Source organism: Chinchilla lanigera, unplaced genomic scaffold (genome assembly GCF_000276665.1).
Source record: "Chinchilla lanigera isolate Chin_1 unplaced genomic scaffold, ChiLan1.0 scaffold00031, whole genome shotgun sequence".
NCBI lineage: Eukaryota > Metazoa > Chordata > Mammalia > Rodentia > Chinchillidae > Chinchilla > Chinchilla lanigera.
This window is the reverse complement of record NW_004955432.1, coordinates 9369331-9387622: the sequence shown is the minus strand read 5'-3', so window position 1 is coordinate 9387622 and position 18292 is coordinate 9369331. Positions and strand designations below refer to the sequence as shown.

At 44.5% G+C, this 18292-nt stretch overlaps 1 protein-coding gene across 6 annotated transcripts; it reads left to right on the top strand.

The window, feature by feature from the left end:
• The first annotated feature begins 1478 nt into the window (after positions 1 to 1478).
• Positions 1479 to 17557, top strand: LOC102030227 (protein lifeguard 1). 6 transcript variants are annotated; one of them, XM_013515935.1, is made up of 12 exons: positions 1905 to 2412; positions 2551 to 2573; positions 5259 to 5356; positions 5462 to 5530; positions 7167 to 7245; positions 8039 to 8092; positions 8719 to 8809; positions 9206 to 9243; positions 9332 to 9419; positions 11301 to 11390; positions 14001 to 14048; positions 17045 to 17557. In XM_013515935.1, the coding sequence occupies exons 1-12, from the start codon at positions 2233 to 2235 to the stop codon at positions 17189 to 17191; spliced, it is 1005 nt and encodes a 334-aa protein (XP_013371389.1). In that variant the 5' UTR covers positions 1905 to 2232; the 3' UTR covers positions 17192 to 17557. The 6 variants fall into 6 exon arrangements, with proteins under 6 accessions (XP_005388072.1, XP_013371389.1, XP_005388069.1 ...); XM_005388012.1 differs by having other exon boundaries at positions 5259 to 5530; XM_005388013.2 differs by having other exon boundaries at positions 2340 to 2412; positions 2551 to 2682; positions 5259 to 5530.
• The last annotated feature ends 735 nt before the right edge of the window (positions 17558 to 18292 follow it).

Genomic DNA, 18292 nt, shown 5'->3' with positions numbered 1-18292 from the left:
GGACCGGGTGGCGGCAGGGACTGGGCGAGGGCCGCTTCCCTGAGGCGCGCGAGCGAGCGGGCGGGCGGGCGGAGCCGGCCCTGCCGTGGGCACTTCCGGCGATGGGCGGGCCCTGCGCGCGCAGCCCCACCGCCTGACCGGAAGTGCCTCCGAATTACCTGGGGCTCGCTGCAGTTCAGCTGGCTGTCGCGTGGGGGAGCCGATCTCAAGCTTTTTGGCCTGGAAGGCTAGGCTTTGTGCGAATTCCAGGTTAACAGTAAATTTTTGGTGTGTGTAACCCTTGTGATGATCGTTTATTTGAAATCCACACTTTGCCTTCTCTATGACTTACAGTACCACAGGCCTCTCATGCAGATGTCAGAATATAACAAGCTCTGTGCTGAGAGGGCAACTGCGGGGGCCTAGGCCAACAAGATGACTGCGGGCTCAGGTTGAGAGGTGAAAGAAACCGGTAGAAGAGAACTCCAGAAGGCACCACCGATAAAGGCTCCCACCTAGTGCGTCTTCCCTCAGGCAGAGAATGAGCTGCAGTGGCCGGGCCACGGCCGCTGGAGGTGCCAGCAAAGGGACCTCAGATTGACATGTCTCAGTCTGTTTGCGCTTCTATAACAGGTTACTCGAGACTAGGTAATTTATAAGGAACAGACTTTATCTCTTTTTTGGCTTTTATTTAGTTTAGTTTTTTTTTTTTTTTTTTTTTTTGAGACAGGGTTTCACTATGTAGTTCAGTCTGGCCTTGAACTCACTATGTAGCCCAGGCTGGCCTCACACTCCAGTGATCCTCCTGCCTCAGCTTCCTAAATGCTGGGATTACAGGTGTGCACCACCGTACCTGGCTCAGAAATTTATTTCTTAATGTTCTAGAGGCTGGGAAGTCCAAAGTAAGATGCCAACAGGTATCCTCATGGATGGCTGTGTTGGTCTTACCTGGTGGAAGGACAGAGGATCAAGATAGTTTCTGCAGCCCTTTTATAGGCTGGCTAGTCCTAACCCTGGGATTTCACACTCGTGACTCAACACCTTGCAGACTGCCTCTCTTGGTACTATCACACTGATGATTTAAATCTCAACAAAGGAGTTTGGAGAACATACGGAGACGCAGTGAGAGATACTCAGCCTAGAGCCGGAGGGAGAGTGTGTTGGAGCACATAGAGACAGAGTGGTACCTATGCCCCGTCTGAAAACATCGTAGTGGCAGTGTGTGTAAGCTGTGAGTGCAGACACTAATACCTCCTATCTTAGTTATTCTTGTTGCTAAGACAAAATACCTGACAAGCAAAGTTAAAGGAGGAAAGGTTTATTTAGCTCACAGTTTGTAGAGGTTTCAGTCCATACTCACCTGGCTCCAAGGCGTGGGGGTGGCATATGGCAGAGGGGCACCACAGAGAAGAAACAGTCCATGGAAAAGCAGGGCAGAAAGAAAGCAGCAAGCAGCACCTGTGATAGGTAATTGTTCTACTGTTGCCGGAAAAACGGAATCAACAATAGCCAGGAGCTCAGGAGAAGAAAGGAAATTTTATTGATGCTATCAGACCCCAGAGGAGTAACTTCCAAAGTCTGAGGTGAGGTTTACAGAAAGTTTGTCTTTTTTATAAATTGGCAAACAGAAGTTACAAGAACGAGATAAGCTTCTAGCTGGAGGCTTGCATGAGTTTGCCTTCATAAAATCTGTTGCTCTCGTGAACCTTAACTGACACATCCTCCTTGGGCCTTGGCTCAGGTGCTCTCTTTGCCTAAGTTAGCAGTTGAATGAGTGAGTTAGTAAGCAGCCTTGTCTCAGCAGCTACCTCCACTTAGGACAGGTTCCCGCCCCTGTTTCCCTCCTAATCTCGCATCCTCCTAGGGAGCAGAGCCTCTTGCTGGCTGCTCCCCACCTGGTTGTCTGACTTCTGTCATTGGGCAGCCTGTATTGGGCCCCTGCACAGCTTCTCACTGATCTGCAGCTTGCAGGCAGCAATCTCCCTGCCCCATAAGGAGCACCACACCATCAGCGTCCACCAGAAAGTCCAGTGCCTACTTTAGCACGGGCAAGTCTTGCTTCTTTGAAATAATTGCGCAGGAGTGTGGGAGGGTGCCTCCTATGAAGTCCCTTGAGTGTCTTGCTGGAAAGAAAGTGAGGATGTGGCTGGGGGGGTGGACACCACTTGGAAGTGGATAGAGCCTCTTGTCCTTTGACAAAGAATTGGTTTGAAGGCTTGGCTATTGGCTTCCCTGAGCCCCAGCCCCGAGTACATGGGTCAGGCTGGAGCTGGCAGGTTCAGCTTGACTTCAGAGCCTCATCCCAGGGAGCAGGAGCCCCTCCCCACCGCATGCTCCAACTGCCGCTCCTCCAACTGTCACTGGAACTCTGATTTTCCCTTCCACTACCTGCCCATCCTTTGGGTGACTGCTGGCTCTGCACAGCTTTTTGAGGTGAAAGCCTTATTTTGTGGGTTAGGCACTAGGCGAATGTAGTTTCACGCAGAAAAAGCAACTGCCTTTGGGTTTTGTTTATTTTTGTTTTTAAATGCTGTGAAAAATCTTGCTGCCTCTCCCTCTCCTGATTGGCAGGGCCCTGGTGAGGAAGGCGTGTGGTGGGTATCTGAGGATCTTTTGCTGCTACTCAGTGTGTATGAGGGCTGCTTTCTCAGAGGAGCTCCAGAGGCCATAGAAAAGAGAAGTATTTCTTTTTCTCTTCAAAATGTAAATACATGTATTATAATTTTAATATATTTGCATTGTAAAAATCTGCACATCTCAGAATGTAACCCTCAGCTCCGCTGTGTCACAGTTTGAACAGTTTGTAGCATAGCTTTGCAGTTTCAGGAGGTGCATGTGTGTATGTGCGTGTGTGAAATATAAACATACCCTTGCTAAGTAATTTTTGTATTCTTACTTCGTTAGGTCAGAGATCACAATGAACTTTCCATAGTGATCTATATCTGTACATACACATATATCTATATATCTGCATTTTTTCTGTGCCAAAAGTTACTTTATTCCTCTTCTGGTAGAGATCAGCTGTAAATAATGAATGGTGTAATGAACTTCCATTTCTATGCATCCTTGTTTATTTGTGTGTGTTTAGGGAATAAATTCCTAAAAACATAAATATTGGATCTAAAGTCGTGCATTCTGTAGATGCGACTACATTGCCCAAGTTTACACTGCTGTGTGGTACCCCAGGGTTGACTTATCCCTGGGCTCAGGAGGTTTAGTTGTCTGGGGCCTAAATTTTTTTGTGGACCATAAAATAATTTCATTTTGTTTAAAATCTGGAGGTAAAAAATATATATATAATAATGAATATCTAATGTGCAATGAATTTAGACTAAAATATTCATATGTATAGCAGTGCAATCATAAAAGATCACTTCAAACATAAAATATTGAATTTTAATAATTTGAACATATTGAATTGTTATAACTATTTGTATTACAGTGTACTTAAGTTTTTCTGGAGGGGAGAATCCATGAGGGCAAATGCATGTGGGCCCCATGCAAGTCCTATTGTGGCCCTGATGTTCTATTCTTTATATTCTTCTGATTTGGAGAATTAGCTTTATAATTTTTGCTAGTCTTTAAAAAATGACATTTCACTTTTTTTTTTTTTTGTCTTTTTAAGACATGGTCTTGCTATGCAGTTCAGGCTGGTCTTGAGTTCACTTTGTAGCCCAGGCTGGTCTCAAACTCATAATGATCCTCCTGCCTCAGCCTCCCGAGTGCTGGGGTTACAGGTGTGCACTACCACGCCTAGCAATATTTTGATTTCTGATAATCACTACTCTTTCTCCCACAATCTTTCTTTTTCAATTTTTCCTCTACTGTTTTTCAGGGTTTTTTTTTTTTTTTGACATTTATTCTGATGAAATTTAGAAAATTACAGTTTCAACAACTGAAAAAAATCCCCTCCTAAATTTTGTAAAATTTAGAGATTACTTTGGGGAGAAGGGAAAAGTTTACTGAACCACATCTGTTTTTCCAAGAGCCTGGTATTTTGTCCAGACCTCCCGTTTATGCCATTCTCACTTGGCCTGCAGGTTGTCTGAGCCTTTGCCCTCTCCCCAGTTTTCTTCTCATTCCCACCCAACCCCCAGCTCTCTTTGGGACAGGAAGCTGCAGCAAAGGGCTTGCCTCAGACCATGTGTTCCGCACAACGTGACTGGGGCCTCTTCCTTTGCTATTTGTGTCCATCTCGTAGAGGTTTTCTAACAACTGTTCTGGCTGCAAAGTACTGTGGCAGGGCCTACACTCTTCTCTTGTCTGCACTTTTCTTGTCTCTTGGCTTCCACTCGGTTTTATTCTGGTCCATTCTCTACACTAGACCTCAAGTGATCTTTGCAGTTAGATCCTCTTGGCCTCTCGCTTGAAAACTTCAGTGATTGGCCATTGGATTAGTTTCCTGTTGCTGCTTCTACAAATCATCATAAACGTAATGCCTCAGAACAATACAAATTTAATATCTTACGATTCTACAGGTCAGAAGTCCAGCATTAGTTTCACTGGGCTAAAATCAAGGTGCTGGCAGGGCTCCATTTACTTCTGTAGGCTCTAGGAGGAAACCGATTTCTTTGCCTTTTCTACCTCCTAGAGGCCACCTGCGTTCCTTGGCTCATGGCCCTTCCTCCATCTTCAAAGGCACTTCCTTTATCACTCTGATCGCCTTCTCAGCCTCAGCCTCATCTGTCTCCCTCTTATAAGTGGGATCATAATAACCCTGTGACTCAGCGGGACCCCAAATCATCTTCCCATCTCAAGTTCTTAGCTGCATCTTCAGTTTTTCTTTGGACATGCAAGATAACGTTCGCAGGTTCCAAGGATTAAGACGTGGACACCATTGAGTGATCATTATTCTGCCTCTTACACCGCGGCTTTCAGGATGAGGTCCAGGCTCCTTAAGGTCTCTGGGTCCTCCCATGTTCCTGATCTGCTTGTATTGCCTTTCAGATTACTGCTCATCTGATTGTCTTGTTCCCAAAATGTGAACTCTTGGAGGGCAGAGACGATGGAATTTTCATCCTTGGGGCTTCTTAATTCCTTGCTGAATGAATTTATAAACAATATCAATTGTATAATAGAATACAAATTATGTGACTCTTTGGCCTCATCCTAAAAATATTTGTTCGTTACTCATTTAAGAAGTATTTATTAATCACTAACTTGGTAAGCACTGAACCAAGAGAGTTAAAATTAGGAAACTATTGCCTGCATGTTGTGAGGATGCTAAAGTGGTATAGATATGATCACAGGGACATGAAAAGCATTTTTTTCCCCTCCAGGGAAATGGACTTGGAGGTCATTGTGCCAGTTGACTTCAGTTCTGGGGATCATCAGGACCTGGTTCGGAAAGCGGCAGAAAAAGATGCACCCCGATCTGGTCAGCCCCCCAAACCTTCACCTGCAGAGAGGGCAAAGGAATCTAGAGGAACACACAACACAAAGGCTGACAAGAGAGCGAATATCTATGTGATACAAATTTCAGATGACTCCACCCCAAATGAGAGCAATGAAGGTACACCTGGTCCATTCTCAGACAGATCTGTCCGCCAAGGTGAGAAGAAAGAAACTACCTGAGCACTATTCCGTGTACTGTAACATTAACATTCTGGGAGGCAGAAGCTGGAGGATCACAAGTTCAAGCCCAGCCTGGGCAACTTAGTGACCTAGTGACACTCTGGTTTAAACTTTAGAAAGGAGGGAGTCAAGGGGAGGGTAGCTCAGTGCAAAGGCCCTGGGTTCAACCCCCCTCCCAGTACAGCAAAAAGAAAAACAAAACAAAACAAAAAAACTTTTGTAAGAGATGTTCTCTTAAAATGTTTTCACACTGTGCAGTATCAGAAAGATATAATTTTGTGTTTAGCTTTTCTTAGTCATGTTTTATCATGAATCATCATATAGGGAAGCCATAATCAACTACTCTCAAATTATCCAGGAGATGTAGGAGTTCTTGTTGATATCTGAAGTTTGGGGGTTCCCCTAGATAAACTCTACAGTCTCCAATTGATCCATTCTCATGAAACTGGGTCCCATTTATTATTCATTCCTTCAGGGTCCTTGCTACACATCAGATACCAAAGTAATGTTAGCTCAGTGAATATTTTCATGAAGGTAGTGTACATTGGAGCACATATGTTCTGGTGTGTTGATTAGGAGAGCTCAGTCCTGCTCTTATTTTCATGCTTCCTAGGCACAGAAATGGCCCAGCCAAAGGACAGAGCTGACCACCCTACAAGTCAATGTTAAGCTGTGTTATTTCATTTCTTTTTCCTTTTAAAATTGGGATACAGCTACCAAAAAAAAAAAGGAAAAAAAGAAGACAATTGTCATTGCCAGTGCCATAGTCAGAGGGTTCCAGGGAAACCTGTGCAGTAAGAAATAAGCAAAAAGAGAGGCTAGAACATGTGCACTGGGTTTGACAAATCACCCACTTGGAAGTTTGGCCCCGCTCACAGCTCTCCAGGTTAGCTATTTGCTCCTCAGGCAGCAGAAGGGAGGAAGTTGCTGGGGGCAGGTAGGCTAAAGACATGAAGTTGAACATCAGTACAAACTCTCGGCTAGCTGAGGCCATCTCCCAAGCAGCAAACATCTGTGCGAGTGTGTAGCTCAACTCCTGCCGGTGGGCCTGCCACATCCTGAGACTCTCAGATCATTTTTGTCCCTTGGGAATGTGTGGCATAAGGAATTAAATCTCTGGATTTGTCTTGGAAATTTTGGGGCTTCCCCAGATAAAATCTAAGGTTTCCAATAAGACATCTTTAACAGTTGAATTGAATTTTCTTTTACTTGCTTTTTTTTTTGTGTGTGTGAGGAATCGAACTCAGGACCTTGCACTTGCCAGGCAGGCACTTATTCCACTGAGCTACATCCCCGGCCTGTTTGTTTGTTCTTGAGACAGGGTTTCCCCCCAGTTGCCCACACTGGTCTCAAATTTCTGGGCTCAAATCATTCTCTGGCCTCGGCCTCTCCGTAGCTCTCGCCACGCTGAATGGCTTTGGTGGAACAGCCTTTAATTCTGCAGAGCTGCTCTTTTGCTGTTTTTCTGTTTGCTGACTGTGATCTAGCACCCTCTTTCCAATCCTAAAAAAAAAAGGAAAAATATCTTTCATCAAATGTCAAAAGTAGGTGATTACATATATGCTTTTACTTTGGAAAACTGTGCCATTAAGATGGTGTTTCTCTCTCGTCAGCTTTCATCGCCAAAGTGTTCCTCATCCTGTCAGTTCAGTTGCTAATCACTGCCATGATTATTGGGACATTTGTTTTCTGGTAAGTCTTTATTACCGATGTAGCATTAAATGTTAAGTTAGTCACATCAATTCTCATGAATGAGCTTGTTTTAATATTTGTTATTTTAAAATTATCGTTTCACCCTCCCCCGGTTTAGTCATTACTAGAAGATAATGTTTCTACAGGTTTATTTTCCGAACCAACTCCTAGACCCTAGGTGGGGGTAGATTTCTGGAATTTTGCTTTAACTTCCTAAGCCAATAACTTTTATTTTGGGGGCTATTTTCTTTGAGCTATTTTCATAGATGAAACTGGATAAAAGGATCAAGCAAGGTTATGGAGATGTTGGAGGCTGAAATTGTTGGATTCAGAATGTATTCAAGGGACTGTGACCCATCACTGATTAAATGTATCCTATGAAAAATTTACTTCTGAAGCAAACATCTGAGTTGATTTCTCTTTGTACACCTATCAATCACGGTATTCTTTAAAATGAAGAACTTCACTAGGTGTTCGCATGTATTTAAATTTGACTTAGAACTTATAAGAATATCTTTTTATGTTTGTCTTTTTGTTCTGGGTGCTGGGGATTCAAATCCAGGGCCTCATGGACGCTGGGCAAGTGCTCCACCACTAAGCTACATCCCCAGCCTGGCCCATTTATCTCTGAAGCAGAACAAGGTTTTCCTGTTTCATCTCCATCTGTCATCACTAACCATTTAATTTTCCCCGCTCTCTTCATGAAGTTTTCTTACTTCTACTCAAATATTACATTGGTTAACAAAATATACTATCCTATTGTGTAAAACTACATTAATTTTTTTTCAACCAGGAAAGCTTTAAGAGTGTGGGTAGTTGCAAATCCCTGGTTCATCCATGCACTCTTGTAAGTATCACTGACTTTAATAAAACATGATTTTTCTTTCTTTCTTTCTTTTTTTTTTTTTGGTACCAGGAATCGAACTCAGGACCTTGTGCTTGCCAGGCAGGTACTTGTGCCACGGAGCTATATCCCCGCCCCAAAACATGGTTTTTCTACTAGCTAGTCACTAGTGATTTTATTACTATTTTTAAAAGGTAAAAGTATAATAATATTCTTAAAAGAACAAAATTATAGAGATAGAAAGCAAAGAAATGAACACTTTCCCAGAGTTAGGGTTGAACATGGGGAGATGCTACCATAAAGAGGTAGCATCGGAGAGGTCTTCGTTGACATGTGACCAATGGGATAGTTCTGAATTCTAATTATGGTGGTGGTTATATGTATCTGCACATAGATTTGTATCACAGTTTTAAGAACTATCTGTACAACATGATACCAATATCAAAGTATGGGTTTTGACATTGTACTATAAATATATAAAGTGCAACCAGTGGATGTTAGCAATGTGGATAGCAATGAAAAAGTTACCAGATATCCTACAATGATAATTATCTGTACCTGTATACCTGCATGTACCATATGATGTAATAACTGGAAGCAAATAACAGATACTTTTATGTATCCTGCAGTCCAGCATTTTTTGCTATAATTATTATACTTGCTTGCTGTGGGAATATCCGCCGAGAGGTGCCGGCAAATTACATTCTCCTGGGATTGTTTGTAAGTAACCTGCATTAATAGAAACAGCATATTAGCATTAATAGAAACAACATATCCTGTCCTGATAAATTACTAAGACACTGTGTGAGTGGCTCCATTTGATTCACAATGATATAGCCTACAAGTGAACCTTTTCCACTTTCCCAGTCAGTTCCCCGAAGATGTGAAATCTCCTATTGTGTTCCCAAAAAGTTTCCTTAATTAAATAATTTGTCAGTCCTAGGGAGATGGCTATGGACATGATCTGTTGTCCCCATACCCCCCCGTGGCTGTGTGCACCAGGCTTCCTGGACCCAGCCCCAAGGCACACGCCTTACCTAGCCTCCTCCAGCTGCTGGGTCTCAGCCTCAGGCCCTGAGAAGCAGGCTTCTGATTTATTGTGAATTTTGTTTTTAGACAATTCTTGAAGGTCTGATGCTAGGAGCTGTATCAGTGTAAGTCTTTGATACACATTTTTTGGGGGTGTGTGTGTGTGCTTTTCTTTGAATGCGTATGAACACTAATTGCAGCCTCTGATTTTAGTTTCTATAGCGCCGAGGAAGTGTTATGGGCGACGGCCGCCACCGCTCTGGTGACAGTAGCACTCACTATATTTGCTCTACAGACAAAAGTATGTATTACTGGTGCAGATTTCAGTCACAGGGTGCTGCCCCCCATGTCCCTCCTGACCCATTCACACGCCTGCCCGTGCTGTCCTGTCCTGCAGGCCTCTGCACTGCGCCCCTTTGCTTTTGGCTTCTTGTGGGCTTGGGTCAGTGGGAGCCCCAGCTGGAAAGGGAAGGTGGGAAGGAGGAGAGAGACCTGTTCCCGTGGCTTCCTCCCCACAGGCTCCCCTTGGGCTACCTGTGTTCCCTAGAAAAATTCACTGCCTGTCTCAGTGTGGCCAGCCTGACTCAGACTTCTGGGCTCCCTGTCCTCTTCCCGTCGGGGCTGCAGGAGGAGCAGCTTTTCCGCCACCAGCCTGGACTCGCTCCTGCAGTTCCGCTGGAGACACTTTGTAGACGGTTCATGTACAGACACGCACCCCCCAAGCCATCCTATTCCAGCGTGCCCTCTGTCCCCTGCTGGGCCCCTGCCTGATGGCGGGAGTTTACATATCCAAAAGCTGCACAGTTTGCCCAGTGGGAAGATGGCCCGATGCCCCAGAGGATGCCAGAGAGCTGGGGGTGGATCCTTTTTAACTGTGCCACTGGAGTCTCTCCGGCCCTCCAGGGAGGCCTGATATTCGTTCTTGCCACTTTCTTTTGGTAAAGGATGGCCTGGTCAGCAGAAGAGAGAGTACCACCTGTAGGCCCGAAGGGCTTGGACCCCACTCTGGAGCTGCTGCTGCAGCAGGTCCAGGGCAGGGGCTGCTTGATGCCTTTTCTAGGGGTCCTCCCAACCACTGCAGGTCTGAGACTCTCCCTGTGTGCTAAGGGGAGCAAGAGGGGACATACAAGAAAATGTCTCGGCCTTCTTGTATTTCACAGCCCGTATTTTGCTGCATGACCCAACTTTTTTAAGCCGAGAAGATAAATATCCCTTTTCTTTTTTTTAAAAAAGCTCCTAGCTTCTCCAAGCCGATTTGTTTATTTATTTGTTTTTGGGTACCCGGACCTCGCACTTGCCAGGCAGGTGCTGCGCAGCTTAGCTGTATGCCCAGCCCCTCCTAAGCTGATTTAGGTCCCGTATTTCTACAGGCAAAACCAAATACCACATGAATGAATTTTGAAATTTGCAAAAGAATCATTAACAGTATTTTTGAAAGCTTAGTATATATTTTATTAAAATAGATACATATTTACTTAACATGTTGGTGTGTTTCATTTCAGTGATGTTTTCTATGTATATGTTCTTAAAATTATGAATCATTATGTTCATACAAATTTTCATCTTAATGTACCTTTTTATTAGAGGAGATTTCATATAAATACAAAAAACAGAACAGTATAATAATTCCTCATGTACCCATTACCCAGTTTCTGGTTTTTTGTTTTTTTGTTTTTTGTTTTGGTACCGGGAATCGAACTCAGGATCTTGCACTTGCAAGGCAGGTGCTTGTGCCACTGAGCTATATCCCGGCCCCTTTTTTGTCTTTTTGAGACAGGGTCTCACTATGTAGTTCAGGCTGGCCTTGAGCTCACTTTGTAGCCCATGCTGGTCTGGAACTTGCAAAGATTCTCCTGCTTCAGCCTCCCAAGTGCTGGGATTACAGGCATGCTCAACCACACCTGGCCTCCCAGTTTCAAAAATTACCCAGTTTCAAAAATTGTCAACTTGTGGCTCCTACGTTTTCTTTATCCTGCAGCAAGTTCCAGTCAGTATAATCCTTTTTTATGTAGCATTTTTCAGTGATTGGGGTAATGAATTTCTGTAGTTCTCCGAACTGGCCAGAGGAAATTGCTAGCAGTGGTCCAGTTTCTGTCTCTGGGGCATAAAACTCATTTCTAGACATCCTGAAAGTCCTGCGAGATGCGAAATGAGTTACTGTGTGCTGTTTCTGTTTCCTCAGTGGGATTTCACCTGGCTAAATGGAGTGCTGTTTGTTTCCCTCTGTGTGCTTATCCTGTATGGGATTTTGGTGCTCTTCGTGCGATCCTATGTAAGTGGGCTTTCATGTGGAACCCTTAGAGAACTGCTAAAAGTGCTGGCTGTGTTAGTCTGGGTCCTCTGAGAAGCAGACGTGGAAGTGGGACTAAGCATGCAAGGATTTTAAGAGGAGACGTGTCCATGGGGGAAAGGGGCAGTGAGCTGATGCAGGCTTAGGGGAGCTGTCAGGCCAGGATGGCACACCTGACCCCCAGTGAAGGAAAGCCGGGCAGGGAGCATTCAGGACATGATGTGGCTCCAGGGAATTCCCCTGCCTCCCAGGAAGGGCCCTGCTGCTCCTGACCAATGGTGGGCATGTACCTCAGACCAGCTGCAATGAGCTGCAGAACCCAGCAGCTGGGGCTCATGGTCATTCGCTCCCCTCCTGGTAGCTGAAGGCCCCTGCGGTCCAGCCTAGTGGTGTCATTGGAAGATGCCATCCATACGGGAATCCAGTGCATGAATACTGAACTCCGACTCTAGACTACACTCTCCTTCCCCAAGGGGTCTTTGAGCGATGGGCCTGGCTCCTCTTGTATGCGGGTGCTACTTGTTTGAAGGAATAGACCTTTTCCAATAGCATTCTAACGGTTCCTTGTCCAATCCCAGTTTTTCTTGTTTTGTTTTGCTTTTGAGACAGGGTCTTGCTAAGTAGTCCAGACTGGCCTTGAACCCATGATGTAGCCCAGGCTGGCCCCAAGCTTGTGGTGATCCTTCTGCCTTAGCTTCCCAAGTGCTAGGATTATGGACATGTGCCAACAATTCCATTTTTTATTTTTATTCTCAAATATATTCATGGAGATCTTATTCAATTTCAGACCCAGACCTATGTGGTTTTCACATAGGCATTACACAGAACTCTTACAACATTCCTGAAAAGTACATATCTCATCTCTTTTATAGATAATGAAAGAGGCTCAGAGAAATTAAATAATTCAGAGTTCCCCCAGGATTCGGGGCAGGGGGGCATGGAGACACCACTGTTCATGGAGTGAGTCTGGGGCAGGTGTGGGGACAGGAGTCTTGACTTGTCCCTGTGGTTCTTGTCTGTGAGTGGCCCCTGTGTGGAGACCTTGTTGGAGGCCCACCCTGTGACCCAAGGTCAATTGGGTCCAAATGCTAAACCAAAGAACTTCGTTGGCAACAAGTGGGCACCATCTTCCAACGTTTAACTGAAGGTCCTGCCCAGGCTGATTTCGCTTTATGAATGGCCATGTATCTTACAGGGAGGGAGATGGCATCTATATTTTGGGGACAAGTACAAAAGCATCACAAAATATGTGTCTTAAAAGGCTACAGCTCTCTATTATTACTGGTGGTAGGAGAGATAGTGGTCATAATACTATAAAAATTTATTAAGTGGATTCCATAGGGCTTTTTTTTTTTTTTGTCTTCTTTGAGACAGGGTCTCGCTATGCAGTTCAGGCTGTCCTTGAGCTCACTTTGTAGCCCAGGCTGGTCTCAAACTCGCAATGATCCTCCTGCCTCAGCCTCCTGACTGCTGGGATTACAGGCGTGCGCCACCACACCTGGCCATAGGACTTTATAGTATCACTTATATGTGGTTAAGAAACTATCTCTTTCTATAGATTTATCTGATTCCCAATCTAAATTTCCTTTTAGAAATATCTGCAATCTATAATATTACACGTGTTCAAATGAGAGGAGACTTGGGTGGAATCTTGTCCAAAGTTATGGTTGACTTGGACAATTTTGAATCAATCTCTTGACTTCAGGGGTCAGGTGTTTCCTAACGGAGCTCAGGCTGCACCCACTGCCCAGCCCATGGGCCCAGCCCCTAGTTACTGATTCCTAATCTTACTTCCCTCCAAGAACCTTTTCCTGGCTAACAGCTTCCTCCTCCTGAAGAATTTGCGCCATATTTTTCTCAGGCATTGTGCAGTCTTCCTCACCCTCTTCCCATGCGAGCCAGACCCTTGGGGGTTTAGATCAGTCCTGCGTTCTGCTCAGGGATGTTTTGGTTTCCAGGAACAGGTCACACTGAGCAGTGTGAGGTTAAGGCCCAGAGCCTCTCCCTGTGGCAGAAGAGCTGGGCTTCTCTGGGGTTGTCTGACCAACTCTCCTTGTGCAGCAGGAGCTCTGGCACTGGCCAAGGACAGCAGCTTCTGCTGCTTGGGCCCCTTGAGCCTGGAAATTTATTTCTGACTGCCTGGCTGGCCCATCTTTTGAAACCATCACTGAGCTTACGTTTCAGATCAGTCAGGTTTCGCTGTTTTCAGAGTGGGTGTCTACCTTGCATCGCACCTTCCAGCAAGGGCGTGTGCATCCCTGTACTCCCAGGGACACGTATTCGTGACCTGAGGGAGGGCAGATTCTCCAGAAATGCTACATGGATGGGGCAAAAAACGCAGAATGTCTGATACATTCTCCTCGCCCTACCACAGGAGGCGTTAGGCACTTCCCTCGCTTCATGGATATAATTTGGTGTGAAAAATGTTAGCTTTCCTTTAGTTGCTTATTGGACTTGAGTGTTTAAGAGAAGATTAATTTCCCCACAGGTTTGACTTTCTTAATATTGGGTCCTTATGTGTCCCCACTGGCCTGTATAGCCCTTTCATTACTCGGATTTCCTTCTTACGCGACGACTATTTCCTCTCCGCAGTGGCTGCACCTTTTGTATGCTGCAATTGGAACCCTGCTGTTCTCCTTGGTAAGTGTCTCATTTCTGTTCTCCCACAGCTGGAACTTCTAGGGAAAAGGCAGAGGCCCCCACTGAGGCACCTAGGAATCTCTTGCCTTCCCCTTGGTCCTGCATCTTGCTGTTATATCTTTACAATTATTTTAAGGAATATTTTATTTAAAAAGTAATAATGTATGTCTTAAAATTGAGCAGACATAGAAGAGTATACAATGAACATAAAAGTCTCCTTCTTATTGCCGTTCCTCGGAAGTAACCTCTGTTAACAGTTTGGGGAATCCTTGCAGGATTTCCTTACACATATGCACCAGATCCTCCAACACTAATGGCTTCATACTAATGTAATATTCCGTGCTGGCCTTTTATCTTAACAAGTTATGCTCTCCATATATTGGCAGACGTAGGTCTAACTCACTGTGTTTAAGGGTTACGGTATCCCTTTTTTGAGAGGGGGATGTCTTTTTGAGACAGGGTCTCGCTATGCCGTTCAGGCTGGCCTTGAGCTCACTTTGTAGCCCAGGCTGGCCTCAAACTTGCAACGATCCTCCTGCCTCGGCCTCCTGAGTGCTGGGATTACAGGCATATGCCCCCACACCCGGCTCCCTTTTACACATATATCAAGCTACCTCCCTTAGGGTTTTTGTTGTGTATTTATTTATTTAGGTGTGTGCGTATTTATTTATTTACTTATTTGTCAGTGTTTGGGACTGAACCCAGGATCTCAAGTATGCCAAGAACTGAGCTACACTCCTACCCTCTATGGTTTTTTTTTTTTCCTCTGTTGTTTTTAAAGAAAAAAAATTAAAGATTTTTGAACATACCCCGAAATAGAGTGGTATGGTAAACCCCATATATTATCATCAAGCATTGAAACCATCTATGTTTTGCTACCTTGTATTCCTTTGTGTTGCTGTTGGAATTGTGTTATGTCTCTCAGATGTTAGAAAAATTTATATCGGGAGATTAAGATGAACATTTTAATGTTCTCATTTTAACTATTTTAAAAATTTATTTCTTTATTTATTTAGTGGTGCCGGAGATCGAACTCATGACTTTGTGCTTGCCAGGCGGGCGCTTGTGCCACTGAGCTGTATCCCCAGCCCTGCAACTGTTTTAAAGGGGCCTGATTTCTGCCCCTCTTGCTTTCCTCCTGTGCACACAGCCTTGGTGTTAGTGCCGGCTGCCACGTCTCTTGCGGCCCGTTTTTGGCGCAGTCTGTCTCTCTGGCGTAAGCTGACGTTCTGTTCCATTTGTAGCCAGAGCACAAACTCTTCTGCAGGCTCAGGCACATCACTCAACGTCATCAGCAGCAGGAGGAAACGGTGTGTGCAGTGCATTTTAGCTGCCGGAGTTGTGAAGGGGTCAGGTAGAGAGGGCCACACTTGCAAAGGCTCCTGGGGGTCTGCATCCTGGCCAGCGCTTCCTGTGGGCTGGTTGTCTTGGGTAATGGACACTGCTCACGGTTCTTGCCCTCTGTCCTGTCCGCTCTCATGCCTGCTAACCTCTCCCGAGAAGCCACATCCCCAGCCACCCAGGCTGTGTGTAGGAAATGATGAAGAAGAGAGAAAAGCTCTTCCTCACAGAGGCTGGGACTCTAGGGTGATGGAAGGAGGTGAGGGCAAAGTGGGATGCTCAGCCCCCTGGGAGCCTTTTGGGGGATCAAATTCTCCATCCAAGAGGCTTTAAAGGACCGCAGAATCAGAATGGTTACTCATCCTAGCTGTCCATCCTACCAAAGGTGCTGGAATGAGACCTAGGGAGAAAGGGGTGAAGGAACCTGGCAGTTCGGATGAGGCCCCTGCTTGAGCATCTCCGGCCTCATCTGATGTCCTGTGTTGCTACTGCTGTCCTTTCCTCTTCCAACGCTCAGTTTCATGTTGCCTGCCCCAACGGGGTTGTTCCCGCGTTACAAGAGAGACCATTTGGCACAGCCTCAGGATGAGATGCCCAGGATATGTTCAGTAACTTTCATCCTGTTCCTTTCCTCCCATCTCCCTCATTCTTTTTGGTTTTTCTCCGGTACCGGGAACCGAACTCACGACCTTGCACTTGCCAGGCAGGCACTTTGCCGCTGAGCTAAATCCCCAGCCCCTCATCTCCCTCATTCTTGTAAGCCCTCGTGGGAGCAAGGAGTCCGAGACAGTGAATACCTGAGTCCCTTGGAATGTTAAGTAGATATTGGTCTAAAGTGCATTTATGAAAATCTCTAAACCCCCAAGCATTCTCTGTGAGGCCAGCGCTGGTTTGTCTGATGGACTCCGCCTCACCACTCTGGAGTCCTGGTCTGGCTTCAGGTCTTGGCGTCTGTGCTGGTTGTTTTCCTCTCTGTGTGTCCTCAAGCTGCCAGGGTCTGCTCATTTTGCGATGACTGCAAGGATGAGAGAGGCCTCTCTTCTTTTCTCTTGATGTCTTAGGGCTGTACAATTTTACCTACTTCAGCTGAGCTGAAGCTGTTTCTGTTAGGGGTTATTCAACCACATAGGAGGCCCTTCTCCTCATTCTGTTTTGCATCTACAGAAATCATAACAAAGTGGCTATCCCAAATGGCCACGTTTGCTATGAGAAAATTCAGAATTATTATGTGAATCTAAGTGGCCAGAACCATATTTATTTTGACCGTTGTTTAACAAGAACATAGACAAAAATTACAAACAAGCATTTTATTTATTTATTTAATTTTACAAACAGGAGTTCTCTAGTTTGTCCATCTGGTGTACATCATTGACTAAAGATACAATGATGCTTTGAATTTGGAAAGGAAGGGGAAGCTCAGACTTGGTCCCACAGCTTTTAGGAGTTCTCACAGCGATGCGGGCTTGGCACCCCCACAGGTTTTAGGTGGACCACGAACTTGCTTTTAAAGAGTATAAACTTGAGCACTTCCTGAGGTTGAAGTTATAAGAGTAACATATTCAGCCAGAAACTATTTTCTACATTTTTTCTTGATGCTAAAACAGTTTTTCCAGATCATCTGGGACACTCACTTGATAATTCTTTTTTTCTTCAAGTACCTGGTGATGGATGTGCAGCTCATGGTAGGAGGACACCATTCCGAGATGGACCCTGAAGAGTATGTTTTTGCTGCCCTGGAGATCTACTTGGACATCATCAACCTTTTCCTTTTCATCCTGCAACTGATCCAACTGGGACGGTAGTTGTATGGCCAATGTCGGCTTATGCTGAAAGCAGAAGAAAGGGTCCTTATGAATTGTTACCTCGCAGACATGCACCTCATAAGCCCTTTTTCCTTTGGAAAAAAACTTAAGAACATGTTTTCTTTCTTTACAAAAGAAACTAAGCATTGAGTAGATGATAGCTGTTGTTAGGCTTTTGATTCCATTGTCATATACCAAAACTTGCTGGGAATGTCTCTAATTTTTATAAATTCAAAAGATGACTCCCGTAATTACAGATTTACAAATATTTGTAAGATGCCCGTTGCTTTTGTTGACATTTTTTAGGTACTATATAAAACTCTAAACGTCTCTCTTCATGAATAAAACTAATTACAGAAATTTAAATTTATTTCTTTTTTTTTTTCCCCCTCTTGGCTTGGACATTCTGTGGGACTATTCTGGCATCTGATTTTTAAAGAATCATCTAAAGCAATAGATTGTGCCTTCCTCCTGTATTGCAGAGTCAGACTGGAGAGAATGCTGCTACTACTACCACGCAGGGTTGAGGGAGGATTAACCAAGTCAATCAACACAAAAAGCTCAGGACCAAGTACCTCTTGTCCTATCATAGTTGTACTTGTGGGCTTGACTCAGGGACCACCTCCTGTGATTGTCTGGGACAACTTAAGTCCTATATTTTCAATTTAATTTTAATTGTTGTAAAATGCACATAAAATATTCCATCATAGCCATTTGGAGGGTACAGTTCAGTAATGGTAAATATATGTGCATTATTATGCAACCACTCTGTAGAACTTTCATCTTGCAAAACTGATAGTCTCTCTATAGTAAACAAGAAGTCCCATAACATTTTAAATTGAATTATGTGTTTATAAAATTTTATACCACCGGTGTGGTGATTTCCTTGAGGATCAGAAATTGTACAGATCTATATATCCCGCCTGGAGTTTCACAGTTTCCTGGTTTAAGATACTTGATGTAAACAATTTTACTCAAATGTAAAAGCTCACATGTTCAAATATATCCAAATGAACCCATGTCTGCCCCCCTGCCTTATTTCTTTTCTTTTTGTGTTTGGTACCAGGAATCAAACTCAGGACCTTGCGCTTGCCAGGCAGG

Coding starts and splice junctions, on each gene's coding strand:
- LOC102030227 (XM_005388012.1), top strand. CDS start 2,233: ATGGGTCAGGCTGGAGCTGGCAGGTTCAGCTTGACTTCAGAGCCTCAT. Junction 2,413..2,550: donor GCTCTGCACAGCTTTTTGAG/GTGAAAGCCTTA, acceptor CCTGATTGGCAG/GGCCCTGGTGAGGAAGGCGT. Junction 11,391..14,000: donor TGCTCTTCGTGCGATCCTAT/GTAAGTGGGCTT, acceptor TCCTCTCCGCAG/TGGCTGCACCTTTTGTATGC.